Source organism: Equus przewalskii, chromosome 14 (genome assembly GCF_037783145.1).
Source record: "Equus przewalskii isolate Varuska chromosome 14, EquPr2, whole genome shotgun sequence".
Taxonomy (NCBI): domain Eukaryota; kingdom Metazoa; phylum Chordata; class Mammalia; order Perissodactyla; family Equidae; genus Equus; species Equus przewalskii.
Genome location: NC_091844.1, coordinates 32,683,141 through 32,699,024, shown reverse-complemented (window position 1 = coordinate 32,699,024; position 15,884 = coordinate 32,683,141). Strand labels below are relative to the sequence as shown.

Below are 15,884 nucleotides of genomic sequence, written 5' to 3'. Positions count from 1 at the left end.
CCTTTTAACTGTGCACTCCCATATCTTGCCTATTTTGAGTCAGAGCAGTTTGTTCATCTGCCCAAACCCCCCAGTGCTTTCTCCTCTCACTGGAGTAAAATCCAAAGTTCTTGCCTGGGCCTACAAGGCTGTCTCCACAACCTGGACAATTCCTCCCCTAATATCCATCCACATGGCTTGCTGTCTCTTCAGCTTCCCTCTTTCTCTGTTTCCACACCTCCCTCTTGTGTAGCTCTCAAAGCCCAAAGGAATTGAGGATCAAGTAGCACTTGCATTGCCCATCACACATGCATCTGTGATCCACATTCTCCAGGGGCATCATATTTCATTTTGTCATTTCATTTTTTTGTATTTTGTTTATTTTAGGTTCGTTGGGGAGAAAAGGGCTCCACAGAAGAAGGTGCTAAGTTGGAAAAGGCAAAGAATGCAAGAGTCAAGATGCCAGAACAGGAGTATGAATTCCCTGAACCTCGAAATCTCAACAACAACATGCGTCGGCCCTCTTCTCCCCGGAAGTGGTACTCTCCGATCAAGGTGTGTCTCTTTCTACTCAAAAATCCATCCTCACTCCTGATAAGGCACTTACATAGTAAGAATCAGACTCTCTTGACGTGATAAAATATCCATCCAAATTCCATATTATCGCAAAGGAACAAATTTCTAAAACTATGGACTTGAAGGTACAGTTACTTACTTTCTCAATTTCCACATTATCAAGGTTGAGAACTAGGTATTTTTTTCTTTTTCATGACAAAGAAGTGGAATGAGAGTGGACTATGAGTCAAGTGTCTTGGGTAGTAACCCTAGAGGATCATTGTAAATTTCCGTAACATCTCATAACTTCATTGGCAGACAATTTCACTATCTAACAAAAATGACAGGATTCCCCTTGATGCCTGATCTTTCTTCCTTTTGTCATATCCGCTTTGTTCCAGCCTCCCACCAGTGTATCAGGGCCCGCTGGTGGATTACGTTAGCCATGGATCTAAGACTCACTCTTCCTGGCTGTGAGCAAAACCCTTTTTCTCCACTATCTCCCTTCCTCCCACAGCTCCAGAGCTTAAAACCCCTTTGGCTTATTGAGAAATTTAAGCCATAGGAGGCAGTTCATGCTTCCTATGGGAAGGGCTCTTTTCACTTCCTCTTGTGTGCAAATGTCTTTGAATTCATGTGATTCATTCAACACCTTTGCTCTTCATCCTTATCCGTAAGTGTCTGCACTCTGCCAGTTGTCAGAGAGCACTAGAAAATCATAGCTGCAAAGACTGACATAATCGATCCCCACTCCCTCAGCTCATACAGGAGAAAATGGAGATAAGCAAAGTTCTTGCTCTACCCAGGTCTGGAAGCCAAGGCTCCAACTCAGGTCTACAGCCTCTAGTTCTGTGCTGCAAACAGAGCTGGACGAACTCCAAGGCCTCAAGTGAAAGACTTACTATAAGAGCCAGCTCTCATCACCACCGCATACACACACTCACCCACACGCACAGCCTTACCCCTCTTCCAATGACAACAAAAATAATATTCATCATTCACTGAGTTATTTGCTAATTTTAGAGCAGCCCTTCTCCTCTGAAATCAAAAGAAATAACCACTTTATACAGTGGAGTGAAACTATATTGGTAGTAAACTCTTGTCAGCCGAGCTAGCCCATGCTCACGCTAATTGCAATGCATTTTCATTTTGGTTTGCTGTGTTTAAAGCAGTGAGATTCTTTTTTAAGATAAGCCCCCTGGGGCAATGGATTGAACTCTGGAAAGATGTGGGCGAAATGTAGCTTGCTTGACTAACAGCTGTTTGCTTCTAATTAATTCCTAATGTGGAACATGCAGTGGCGTGCATGCATGCGCAGACAGGAAGGAGCCAAACAGAATCTCAAAGATGAAGAAGAAAGGGGATTTTCTATTATGTTGTTTTCAGGAATCTGTACCTTGTGACTCATACAACATATTTGGTTAGAGCCGGGTTTTCATTTCTGTAATCTTGGATGTTGAGAGAACATTAATTCTGTTTGAAGAATCCGATTTCTGCTTGAGAGCATGTCATTCCTCTATTAACTGGTGGTTTAGGACCAAGTTTTATGAAATAAACAAGGATATGGACAACTAGATTTAGAAATCTAAAAACATGCCCAGCACCCACTTGGAATTAGTATCAATTCAATGAGTATTTGCTGTGCGTCTACCATGTGCTGGTCACTGCCGGACACTGAATACACAGAGGTTCTCAAATCTGGCTGAGTATCAGGATCACCTGGGAAAGCTTGAAAAATACAGATCCCCAGACCTAATGTCTCAAACCTAATGACTCAGAGGCTCACAAAAGGCTTTCGAAGACTCACTGGCCCTCACAACTTGACAACTTTTTCTCATCAAGCAAAACTCCTAGTTTCCCCAATGCCTCCCTTTTCAAATCTCTCATCCAGACTCCCTAGGCAGTACCCCTCTGTTGCCCCAGTTTCTGCTCCCTCCACAACCCCTGCTCTTGAGCTCCCTCCATAGCCAATGTGTTCAATCGCTAGTTCTCAAAGTGTGGCCCCTGGATCAGCATCATCAGGGTCCCCCGGGAACTCGTTAGAAGTGCACATTCTCAGTCCCCAACCCAGATCTACTGAATCAGCAACTTTGGGGGTGGGGCTCAGCAATCTGGGTTTTAACAAGTCCAATTAAGAAGTTGTCATCCAAGATTCCAGCCAGCTTTGCATAGGAGGTTCCCTTCCCTGAGGGCAGTTTCCCTTTGGTACATGGCAGAGAGGCCATGATCATACTTCAGTGACTTGTCAGGAGTGTCAGCAAGGAGACTCACATTAGGTTTCACATGGAGTACCTTTTTGCCACAAACACAACTGCTGGATTAATGTTAAGTGGTTGAGAATCTGAATGTCAAGGAATCGCCAAAACCAGATGGAAAAAGACCTGTGATGCTGATGGACTTGCTGAGTGCCTCAGCAGGACTCCCTTGTTAGGACATGAGAAAGTGTGAAAGCCGCTCTTGCTCGTGGAACAGCTCACGCCAACACTCAGCTTACTCTGCTAGGTAGGACATGTCCAATAGCTCATTGGTGTGATTGCTCATGTATATGAGTCCTCTCCACCAGATTTGACCCCCTGGAGGCACCAATTATGCTTAACCCATCTTTGAACCACCACTAAATAGCACTGTACCTGGCATAGAGTAAGGATTCCACCATCTTTGTTAAAGAGCTGAGGCATGGGATGTAATAATGAAACCACTCCCAGAGCATCATGCTGGTTAGACTATCTCCTATGACCACACAGACCACTTTGGTACTTTCAATCCAAGGAAGGTGACATTCCTCTTGCCATCTCTTTGAGGAGAGGAGAGAAAAAGAGGTTATCTTATCTGAATCTGGGCCAGGTAGGTAAGGGAAGGGCAGGAACAAGGAGGTTTGAGAACAGAAGCATAGAGAGGAATTCAAAAGTCGTGATGTGTTCTGTTTGTCCAGAAGAAGGGCAGACTTGCTACCAGAACTTCAGGGTTCATGCTGTGTAACATGATGCATGCTCCACAATGAGCACCATTTTAGCCACATTGCCTACGGACATTCACTAGACCTTGGACAAAACATTTAGCCTCATGTGGCACTATAAACTCTGCTTCCCTTTTCTGAACCCTCTCATCAGATTTTCCAAGATCCCAGCAGGATACAGAAGGCACACTCAAAAGGTATGGGCAGAGTTAAGGGAACCCACGGGGATGGTGAGGCACCCAGAAACTACCAACAGTGGGAGCTGATAGACCCTTGGCCTGAAAGGCAAGGCGGGGAGAGCGTATCATTGGAGCCAGTGAGAGCTGCAACCCTGGAGAAGAGGCTACCCAATGAGCACTGTGGCCATAGAGAGGGAGTCAGCAATCTACATCTACCCTGCCACCTGTTTTTGTGTGGCCCACAAGCCAAGAATGGTGTTTATTTTTTTTAATGGTTATATAAGTACCTTCATAATACCCTTGAGTTTGCCTCTTGACCTACAAAACCTAAAATATTGACTCTCTGGCCCTTTACAGAAAATGTTTGCAGACTCTTGTCCTATAAGAATGAAGCCACTGTTGGGGGCAGGGGGGAGGGAGGCAGCAGAGGGAACAACACCGCGACCTTGCCATCGTCTTGCCCTCTCATTTCCTTCTGGTGCCACCTATTGGCCAAATCAAAAGGAAGCCAAATGATGACATCTGTAGAGGTCAGGCTTCTAAGGCACAGAGCAAGGAAGGCAGAGAAACAGAGAGCAGGCAGCTGCTGGAGAATAACCAGTCCACTCTCTGCCCTCACTCTACACAGGGAGAACACCTCCACCTAGTGCAAAACTTTCGGGAGGTACTGGGAAGACTCCTAGCTCCCCAGTGAAAGTGGTCAGAGTCATAGACATCTTTATACGTATTGCATTCAACTCCCTTTTGTCATGCATTCCATGGAATAGATTTGAGAAGCAGAGAAGCAGGTGAGCACATTTGCTAAGCAAACTCAGTGGGAAGTCATTAAGAGAAGGAGTCCACGGTGGGCTTCTCTCCACTGCCGCCCAGTCTAATTTAAGACACCACACTGACCACACTTCACCCTTTCCTCATTCCAGGCTCATGACCAGGAAATTTTCCGATATTTGGCTGAATTTTCCTTTGCTCGGTTTTCACCCCCCGGATTTATAGCACCCCATGCTTCTCATTAAATTGGGACTGACCATTTCAGACAAGTTAAGTCATGCCCAGATGTATGGCCACCAGATAGATTAAAACCAGGACTGTTTTCAGGTTTGCTGGAAGGCTTGCAGCCTTCACAGTAATGATTTTTCTCCTTTTCCAGTAGCTCTTCCATGTGACTGGAAATGACAGAAATGACAGCAGAAGGACAAAAGCCAGACCCTGCTGGCCAGGCCGACCAGCTGTTATCTGCAAGAGAGCCAGACCATGAAGGAGCAGGGTTAGCCCGCCCTACTGGCAGGGCCTGGGAGGGCGGTGGTCTTATGTTCATTCTCCGTGAGGCCAACCTGTCATCCTGGCCTTAAGCACCTTGACCTTGTAATCAAGTGGCATTCAGTCGTGACATTTTTGTGCTGCATGAAACCCAGGAAGACACACCAAAGCCTTAAGTGTTGTCAGATGGGCTGTTGATGTGGAACAGATTTTTTTTGTCCCTCTCTGGCTACTTTTTAGAATGGCTCCAAACTTGTTTTAAACAAAGACCAAAAGAAAAAAAGAGCAAAACAAAAATGACCCAGTGTGAGTGTGTGCATGCGTATGTGTGTGTGTAGAGAAAGTTTCCAACTTTATGCCTTAATTTATCTGAGCGGAAGCACGGGTCATAATATTTACCATATATTCTTAAGTTGTAAAAATTCAAGTGTTAGTCTATAATGGCCCTATAAGTTGAACTACCCTCAAAATTCTCAACTTCTGACTAACTTCCAACCAGTGGAGGCAGACAAACCAGAAGAGAAGGCACAGCTGCTGCCTGGCCGAGAAAAGAAAAAAAGGAAAGAAAAGGAAACCCAGCCACAAACCCCACGCACTAGGGTTCTTTGAACGAACGATGGCCGCATGACCCTTCCTAGCACAATCTTATGTTTAGGAGGAAACAAAAGCCACGTTTACACAGGACTTCCAGTTTGTCTGCCTTGGTGGGTGGACCGTATTGTCTGAGACTGAGGTACAGTTTGGGAGCCTGGAATTGGTAAATTTCTCATTTTACAGTCAACTTCATAAGAAGGAAAGCTATTTTTAAATGTCGGCGCATACACGCTGGCAGAGGGTCCCCAGGATGGTGGGGAAATCTTTTCACTTCACAGAAGCAGTTGGGCATTTCTCCTGAGGAGTGAGGACCCAGTGTCTTAAAATGTGTCCCACAGAGAGGCCTGTGCGTGATGGACACTCACATCTGAAATAAACAATGGAGTCAACTCAAAGGCTCCTCCCCAGACTTGGGTAAAGCCCGTGGGCTGACTGGAAGAGGCCCCTGAGGCTCTTCTGGCCCCAAAGGGATGTAATTACTAAGTCCATCAGCTACTGTCTTGAAATGACAGACTTCTGCCTACTTGCAGAGAATCAAGGCTCCAAGAGCCTTTGTCATGCACTTCTCTTTGACGGTAGAGTTACTTTTTTCTCCTCTTCTTGGTTGCGAACACTCTTATTCTAAAGCTTACTTCAACTCTTACGTAAAAAGCTACCTTAGGGGCTGGCGCCCGGTGGCGCAGCAGTTAAGTGCACACGTTCCGCTTCGGCGGCCCGGGGTTCACCAGTTTGGATCCCACGTGTGGACATGGTGCTGCTTGGCAAGCCATGCTGTGGCAGGCGTCCCACATATAAAGTAAAGGAAGATGGGCACGGATGTTAGCTCAGGGCCAGTCTTCCTCAGCAAAAAGAGAAGGATTGGCGGCAGATGTTAGCTCAGGGCTAATCTTCCTCAAAAAAAAAAAAAAAAGCTACCTTATGTAGGAGTAGAAACCCTTATAGGCTGTGTAGACTGTTTTCTGTGCCACAGAGTGGTGACTTTGGCTTCATTTGTGGAACAGTCTGAACTCAGAAGACTGAGGGTGCAACTGGAACTAACTAGTCTCACCGTGTCCAGAAGAGCCCGACGACAGAAACTCACCTGGGTGACAAGTCAGGCACAGTTGCAAGGCCTTTCCATACACCCACTCCTTTATTTCTCACGACAACCCTCGAAAGTAGAATCTACTACTATTCCCATTTTATAAATGGAAAAACCAAGGCACAGAGAGGTTAGGCAACTTGCCCAAATTCACACTGCTAGTAAGATGTTTCTTGAGGCTTTTTTATTAACTGCAATGTATCCATTTGGACTAGCAATGAAATCTATTATTAATCAACTAGGACAGAGAACAGGGAGTCTGGAGGTGAAAGAACAATTGGAAGTTGTTCACAGAATGAGTGAAAGATCATGAGAGCCTGGGCCAAGGCAGTCGCCATGGAGATGGTGGGACAGATGTGGGCAGGACGAAGCAACAGGAGAGCTGTTACAGAGAGAACATCCACCAGCTGTGGTCAAATTGGATATGAGGAGGTGGCCGAGGGAGAGGAGGTGAGAATGATTCTTTGGTGTCAGCTTGCCTGTCTGGTTGTTGGTGGTGCCATCAACCAAGGCAGGGTATGCAAAAAGAGGAGCAGATTTGGGGAAAGATAGCTCAGTTGTGATGTTTGGTTTTCAATACCTGTGATACATCTACATTACAACTAAGATTTGGTAGGTAATTGGACACCCAGATCCGGAGCTCAAGAGAGGACGAAGCTGAAGATAGAGTTTGTGAGCCCTCAGCAGATAGGTGGACATTCAGCCTGTGAGACTAGATGTGAATTCTCAGGGTGAGCACTCAGACTGAGGGGTGAGAACAAAAGAGAGCCGGGAGGAACACCACCGAGTCAAGTGTGGGTGGAGGAGGAGCAAAAGAGGCTGAAAAGGATGAATCAGAGAGATGGGAGGAGCAGGCAGAGGCTGATGGCGCTGAGGCCACGGGAGAGTGCAGACCGGAGGGGCCCAGCACATCGGATCTCTGAGAAGAATCAAATAAAATGAGGCCCATAGGTGGCCAAGGCGTTTGGCCCTTGGGATGCCATGGATCACCTTCACTTCAGTGGAGTGTTGGGGCCACCAAACACTGCCAGAGAAGCCAGATCGTGGCATGCTGAGGAGGAATGAGAGTGTGGCTTGAGGAACAGTGGGGAAGGGCGTCTGCAGAGCACAGAGTAGAGGAGGGGTGGATACATGCTTGTAAAGTCCAAACTGCTGGATTCTTACACTCTTCGTGGCATTCCTTCCCATCTTTCTACAGAGCCTCTTGAGTTATCATTTTAATGACTTTACCATGGTCGTAGATAACATTTAATGAATACTTTCTATGAGACAAGTCCCTGACTTCAATACCTAATTGTAAGCCCTAGAACAAGTTAATAGAGTAGACAGTATTATTACCGCCATTCTAAAGATGAGAACAGTGAGGCTTAGGGAGGTGAAACAACTTGTCCAAGGCAACAGAGCTAGTGAGAGATAGACCCAGAATACAAACTCAGGCAGTCTGAATTCAGTCATTTTAGGCTTAAATATTACACTATGATCTGTTGCCACAAGGAAACATAATTAACTACCCATTCTCCTGGCATTATGCATCTGGTGGTTTCTGCTCTTTTGGTTTGCATGTAGCTTTAAATTTCTGCTGAGTTAATTAGCATGCTTCTTCAACAGCCAAATTTTCTTTCAGCCGCATCTCCTCGCTCCTCGTTTGTCAAGGAGTTGAGTGACTAGCGCACAGAACGCCGTGGGTGGGCTGATTCACAAAGCCAAATACTGAGAGTCCCCCAAAAAAGGGAAAGAAAAAGAAAAAAGAGGCATTCGTCCAGGAAATCCACCTGGCTATATCCTGAAATATAAATGCTTATCCCAAAGAAACTTACAGGAAAACATTTAACTGATGATTGAAACAGTTTAATGCAGAAAACCACGCTGAACACAGCAGCCGTTCCATCCAGCGTTCTAAAGTCATTTCAAAATATTTTTAGAGACTTTGCCAAAAGAGATGAGAAACACTACTCTTAGCAAGACAAAATTTAAGCCACAAGAATTCGAACAACAGTTGATAAAGGTACAAGGCGTATTTTTTATATCTAAACATAACCCACCAGAAAATAATTTCAGAACTTGAAGTCTTCGAGATAATATTCTTAAATTGACACGCCACTATAAAAGCTTCATGCCAAGGAACTTGAGCTCTAGACTTACCAGCCTTTCCAGCACTACCCTTCAAAGACCTCTTCTAGATCAGAGCATGCATGCACACACATGCACACTCATACACACACCCATACACATTCAACTGAAACAAATTTCTCACCAAATAATGTTTATCCTCACCATGTGCAATGAACTCTCGTATTTTCTTTTCTATTTTATTTCCTAAAAGTTCTGGGCCTAATACACAAAACTATTTGATGAGGGCTTGAAGAGTTGCAGCCCACAGCTTAGAAACCCTATTCTAAAGTATCTAAATGAAAGTGCTCCAGCCAGAAGATCTGCAGGAGGAAGAAGCTGCAATTGGTATCATAGAAAGTGTGTGAGCTTTGGGGTTAAACAGACATGGGTTTCAATTGCACGTCTCCAGCTGACAAGCTGTGTGCCTGTGGGCCCGTTAGTTGCTCTCTCTGACCTTTCATTTCCTTTCCATAACCCTTTGGGACAGCTGGGAGAATGAAATGAAAAGACACGTGGAAAAGCACCTAGCCCAGCACTTGGCAGCACATTCATTCATCCAACAAATAGTTATTGAGTGCCAGATGCTATCCTGAGGGCTGGGCATACAGCAGTTAACAAAACCAGCAAAACCTCTGCTTTTATAGAGCTGGCATTCCAGTTGGCAGAGACAGACCTTAAGCAAATAAACATAGAATATGTCAGGGAGTGATAAGAGCTGGATTACTTTGCCGTTGCTGCTTAACAAATTACCAAAAACGTACTGGCTTGAAACAACACATATTTATCATCTTGCAATTCTGAAGTTCAGAAGCCCAAACTGGGTTTATTGGGTTAAAATCAAGGTGAGGCCAGGGCTGCGCTCCTTTTGAGGCTCCAGGAGAGAATCCATCTTGTCTTTTCCAGATTCTAGAGGCTGCGCTCACTCCTTGGCCCCTCCCTTCTCCAAAGCCAGCGACAGTGGGTTGAGTCCTTCTCACATCGAATCGCTCTGATTCTGCTTCTGTTGGCACATCTTCTCTGACTCTGATCTCCTGCCTCCCTCTGTTAAAGAACCGTGTGGTTAGACTGGACCCACCCAGATAATCCAGGATAATCTCCCCATCTCAAGATCCTTAAATTAATCCATCTGTATTCTCCTTTTTGCCGTGGAGGGTAACATATTCAAAGGTTCCAGAGAATAGGGTGACATCTTTGAAGGTAGAGGGAGCAGGGGCAATTTTTCTGCCTACTGCTAGAGCTAGGAAGGAAAATGAGGCAAAGCAAAGGAGGCTCCAGCCTGTTCGTCAAGTCACCAACCAAGGTTACTACTAAGAGCAAAGCTAAACAAATGTTTTTTCTCTTTTAGTATTTGCAGTGGCAGGAACCAGCCTCCAGTCAGCACGTCTTGGGAATTAGAATGACCACAGGCATTAGACTCCCTTTATCACCTACTGGGAAAAGACTCTCTCTTCTCAAATTCAACCGATTACCTACAACTTCAAAGGAGTTGTGATTTTTGGTCGTCTGTGGCTTTTGGTCATTTGTCCCTGGAGTCTGGGGTTCCCGAGCAAGTCGTAGCTGCCAAGTAAGCTTAGGGGACATCCAGAGTTCTGCATCTCAAGGGCCTTTAATTGGTCTTGTCCTGTCGACACTTCTGTTTAGTAATTTTCCTGAATTTGTCATCATTGTTTTCATTTGTGGACTCTGGGCACCAAGCAGGAAGAAAAAACTAGAGTGAAAGTTGAGACTACTGACTTGTGGTGTGAGAATATGCCCAGAAGTGTGATCAGGGCAAAAGCCAATAGCCTGAATGAACTTCTCCATGTTTGCCAATGTGGGGGCTAACTAGAGTCTCAGCTGTGTCCTGCGTGAACATCAGGGTCCTCTGTTACGTGTCTCTTCCCTCCCACATTCCTGAAACCCACATTTGGAACTTAGGGACTGGAGAGTCACTTATCCTGTCCCAACCACTTTGCTGTTGTGTATTTTTCACATGACTAAAGAAGCATGGAAACTTCTACACATCGGTGCTGGCCACTGGTCTGGTTTCATACGTAATCTTGGTGCATTTTTTTTGTTTCAGGGAAAACTTGATGCCTTGTGGGTCCTACTAAGGAAAGGATATGATCGCGTGTCTGTGATGCGTCCACAGCCAGGAGACACGGTAGGATTCATTAATGGTGTCACACACACACATTCTTTTTCTCTCTCTATCTGACTTTGTAAAGCTAGAATAACTCCAGATATACAAATCCAGCTATTATCTCATGTTTTGACAAATCAGATACTAATTTTTAAAATTCTGGTTTTTACAAGACCTTGAGTTTTGACTTGCTTTTCTGAAAAGGATTTTGACAAAATAGGTTGGATTTAACCTCCCCAGGACTTGAACTTAATTTGTAGGTACAGTGAATGAATAAAGAGCGGCTGTTTGTGACTTTGGGCAGTCCCAGGAGAGGGGCCTGCTGCTCCTCAGCCACACCGGTCAGTGGTGACAAACAGGATGCCAGAGCCACAAGATGGGGTGAGGGAATAGAGGCCACAGAAAACTCCCACCATCTTCCAGCAGTTCTTGGGCCCAACTGGTCCAGGGCCATGAGATCTTCTACCCTCGTGAGGATTTGCCCGATACTCTCAGGACCAAGCTTGGAGTGTCTCCATCTAAGAGGATTTAGAAAGAGAGGAGCCGGCAGAAACCTTAGAAACCATCTAGGCCATGTCTTCATTTTGTAAATGAGGAAACGGAGAACAAGAGAAGCTGAAATACTTGTTCTGTTCAGATAGTAACAACGCTGGAAACAACCTCGGTTCTGCTGAAATCACACCACTGCTATGTCTTCTTGTGAAAGCTAGTCTCTCTTCCATCAGTTTTACAAAGCAAAGCTTGGGACCAAACCCTCCCTCAACTACCAGCCACCTGCATCTTCCGTCCACTTCTCTGGAAATCAGGCACATTGACCCAAAAGCAGAAGAAAGGTGTCTAATTTAGAGCTCCTTTCAAATCAGGCACGTTCGGGTCTTCCTTCCCGGCTGGAAAACTCCAGGCAAGTCCTTTAACCTCTCTGAACTTCATCTTTATAAAGTAGATGACAATAACTACATCATAACGTGGCTAGCTGGAGAAGGTAATGTTTGTAAAGCATTTGGCCCAGTGGTGAACACATAGTAATGCTTAATCCATGGCAAATATTATTATGATTATTTAATGTGTGCTTTTCTACTGTCTGTGGAGGGTCAATGTAAAAATTCGAACCATACTGTAATTGATGTGTGTCAGATATACCCACGTCTTTACCCTGCCCACTCTTCAACACAGCACAACTAATAAAACACCAGAGCAGAGCCTGTCAGGCAGGCCCCTCTCCCTTTGCACCTGGCAACACTGAGTGGATTGTGGCCGACAGGATTTGGTCTAAAGTTTCATAAATTGTGCACGCTACTGCCCAATTAGCTGTTCCCACTGCAGGTTGTGGCAGGAACAGCAAGCAAGTATGGTGTGAAAAAAGCCAGGTCATACACATGCTGGCCTGACTTGGCCCTCAGGGCATATGGAATTTGTATTTTGTCTGTGAAAGTCAATAAGAGCACCCTGCTATAGCAAATTTTAAAGTACAAACTCTATAGTTATCAGAAATGAGCAAAGGCCATAAATTTTGTCCTTGGGGTGGTGTTTGGCCTTCTAAGTTATAAATCTGGTTTCTGTGGAAAATTAAGAAATTTTTTTTAGCATGCCTCAGACTCATCTAACAAATGAAGAAAAAAACAGTAAGATACCTAAACCTCAGGTTCAACAGTACTATTCTTTGTGACAGAACATGCTGGTACAGTGTACAAGCCCATTTTTTTCAGGACACCTGAGAAACATCTCCACTAAAATTTGTTAACATTCCGCTCTTCACGGAGCAGTTTGGCAGGAATAAATTCATAAACTGGGTCAACCTGAGAAGTGGGAGTGGTGTACAAAAGAGAAAGAGGAGAAAGAAATATTATGTAAAAGATGTGAGAACCAACACTGTTTGGGGGCAAGGCTGCCTGGATAAACCCAACAGCAATGGAATGAAAACTGATGGAATTTCCTCCAATGAATCACACCTAAATTGAATCTGTTATTTACTAATTCTGAATGAAAGTTTGTATTAACATTTGAAGCTGTTCCATGTGCTTTTGAGAAACACAAGATCACCTTGAACTTTCATTATCCAATCACACAACATCATAGATTTGAATTACATGAGGTCTAAGAATTAGTATACATTTGAACATCTTCTCAGCACTGTCATAAGTTATGACTGTCCAGCTGACTTTTAAATGGGCTTTCTTTATAAAAATCCTGCTAAAAATTTAAAATATATGGGAGAAATAGATGCAGAGAATTGTGTCCTTGTCGTCATGGCAACAGCCATAGACATCTTGATGTTTCCATGGAGTTACCCCAGAAGGGTCACAGATTAGGTAGGTGCGGGAATTCAGAGCTACCTTTTGGCAACTCAGGAGAGAATTCCAGGGAAGAGAGGATGATGCTGTGCTTTGTCTCCATGCTGATTCTGTTCTGTTTTGCATGATCTTAGGAGAGTCACTGCAGACCTGTGTTACTCGCACAGTGGTGACTGTAAGAATTCCTCAGCCCTGATTTATGGGGCTGACCACATTTTCCATAAACTCAAAATGACTACATCCAGGCATGTGCTCGTGAACAAGAGTCACAGGTTCTGAATTTTCCTTTAAAACAAAAACAAAAACAAAAATCACCTAATTACATTCTCACTTCCTTTCTGAATTCTTTCAAATACATGTTGATCTCACAGAAACCTGGCAGTTCTTCCTTCTCAGCTCTTGTCTGCTCCATCCAACCCTTAGGCAACCCACCCCAGCCCTACAGTTGCAGACACAGGCCCACCAACAGAGCCTTTGAGGCTGCTGAAAGGGCTCAGCACTCCAGCCCCCACCGCAGAGCAGATGGCTGGGGGGGGCCTGGGCCCAGAGCCACACCCTTCCCTGGGACTGGTGCCCACCTCCTCAGAGCTGTCCGAGCCCCAGGTCAGGGGAGATATGAATGGGATGACAGCAGGAGACATGAATGCTTTCTATCTGCTACCCTCTGTCTCCCTCCTTCTGCCTGGGGTGGGCTCACTGTCCTGTTGCTCCTTGGAGCCCACCAGGAGAACCTGGGCCAACATGAAAGAGAAAGAACCAGAAGAAACCACTTAAATAATAAACCAGCAACACATCTGATCCTAAAATTTAAAAAGTTTGCTAAGCATATGCTTTAAACCTTTGTTTAAACCATCCCCTTGCTTCCAATGTAGCCACCAGTGCTCTTTCAAAAGCGCAGATCTCCAAATGCCATTCTGAGGCTTCAGACTTGCGAAGACTGGGAAAAAGCCCAAAATCCTTAGCTTGATTTACAAAGACCTCCCTTTCCATTTCATCTGCTGCTCACCCTAGGTTTCCCCAGCACCCCAAATAGACTCCAGCTACATGGAATGGCTTACCCATCCCTGAACGTGCCAGAAACTTTTGTGTCTCCGTGCCTTTGCATATTCTAGTTTCTCTCCTTGAAATACCTTTCTCATCATCTCTACCTAAGAACTGTCACCTTGGTAATATTGTTCATTGTCCCCATGGTGTCCCTGTAAACACAGAGAGCTGCTGGCCAGACCCATGCTTTCAAGGGGGCGTTGCCAAAGCAGAGCACATTCACAGAGACTAAGCAAGAAAGTCTGGAAATCAGAAGCTGTGCCCCATGAGCATTTTCCAGAATGGTTTCCAAGGCTTCCTACACACCTGGGCCACTCTTTGAGTTCAGAAAATTTGCTCACCTTTCAGGGACAAATGGCTGAAAGAATTGGGAGGGTTCAGTCTGAGAAAGAAGACTTAAAGGGACCCTGAGAGCTTTGACTTGGTCACTTCTTGGTTCTCACATTATGCATCCCATTTTGTACCCTATTTTTTATCACTTAAAAATATTCAAGGAATAATCTTCCGATGCCACCACGTATCCTTGTATAATATCATTTTAATGGCTATGTCATATTCTGTTGTCTATCTGTGACATAGTATTTCTATCTATCTTCTCTTTTTGGATGTTTATTTCCAAGTGTCTTTTTTATTTTTTTATTTATTTTGAGGAAGATTAGCCATGAGCTAACACCTGCCACCAATCCTCCTCTTGTTGCTGAGGAAGATTGGCCCTGAGCTAACATCTGTGCCCATCTTCCTCTATCTTATATTTAGATTGCCTGCCACAGCATGGCTTAATAAGCAGTGCGTAGGTCTGCACGCAGGATCCTAACTGGCAAACCCCAGACCACCAAAGCAGAGGGCGTGAACTTAAGTGCTGCGCCACCAGGCCGGCCCATCCAAGTGTTTATTTTTATAAATGAAAGTGTTAACAGTATCCTTGTTACCAAAGTATTGTGCACATCCATGAATATTTCCTTAGGATAAGTGTCCAGCTGTCTGCTGGATCGAATGGCATGCAAAATTTTAAAGCTTTGATACATGTTGCCAAATTGCTCTGCTGAAACATTGTATGGATTAATCCTCACAGTAGCACCTATGAAAAGTCCATGTCCCCAGATGCTCACCAACGTAATTAAACTTAACTATTTGATAGGTGCTGATTTAATTTGCATTTTTAGTTATTGAGGTGGAACAATTTTTCAAATGTTTGTTCTCTCTTTTGTCAATTGCCTGTACATGCCCTTGGCCCATTTTTCGATTGGATATTTTAGCATTGATTTTTATATGTTCATTTGCTTAACACATCTTCATTCATTAATCAAATGTTTTGAGGACCTACTATGCATCAGACCCTGTGCTATGTATTATGTATATGGTGCTTATCTTATATAAAATCCAACATTATATATATAGCCAAATATCTAGAGAGTCAAAGTTCTTCCTAGTTTGTCATTTACCTTTTAACTTTTTAAAAATATATTGAAGTTGGGGCTGGCCCCGTGGCCGAGCGGTTAAGTTCGCGCGCTCCGCTGCAGGCGGCCCAGTGTTTCGTTGGTTCGAATCCTGGGCGCGGACATGACACTGCTCATCAAACCACGCTGAGGCAGCATCCCACATGCCACAACTAGAAGGACCCACAACGAAGAATATACAACTATGTACCAGGGGGCTTTGGGGAGAAAAAGGAAAAAATAAAATCTTTAAAAAAATATATATATATATTGAAGTT

The 15,884-nt window shown here is 44.5% G+C and overlaps 1 protein-coding gene across 2 annotated transcripts in view; it reads left to right on the top strand.

Moving 5' to 3' along the window:
- ANTXR1 (ANTXR cell adhesion molecule 1) overlaps window positions 1-15,884 on the top strand; it is a 219,151-nt gene that overhangs the window by 156,803 nt on the left and 46,464 nt on the right. For both annotated transcript variants that reach the window (XM_070572461.1, XM_070572462.1), the window contains exons 16-17: window positions 367-534; window positions 10,776-10,856. In XM_070572461.1, the coding sequence (XP_070428562.1) occupies window positions 367-534; window positions 10,776-10,856 (249 nt within the window). The remainder of the gene's footprint in view (window positions 1-366; window positions 535-10,775; window positions 10,857-15,884) is intronic.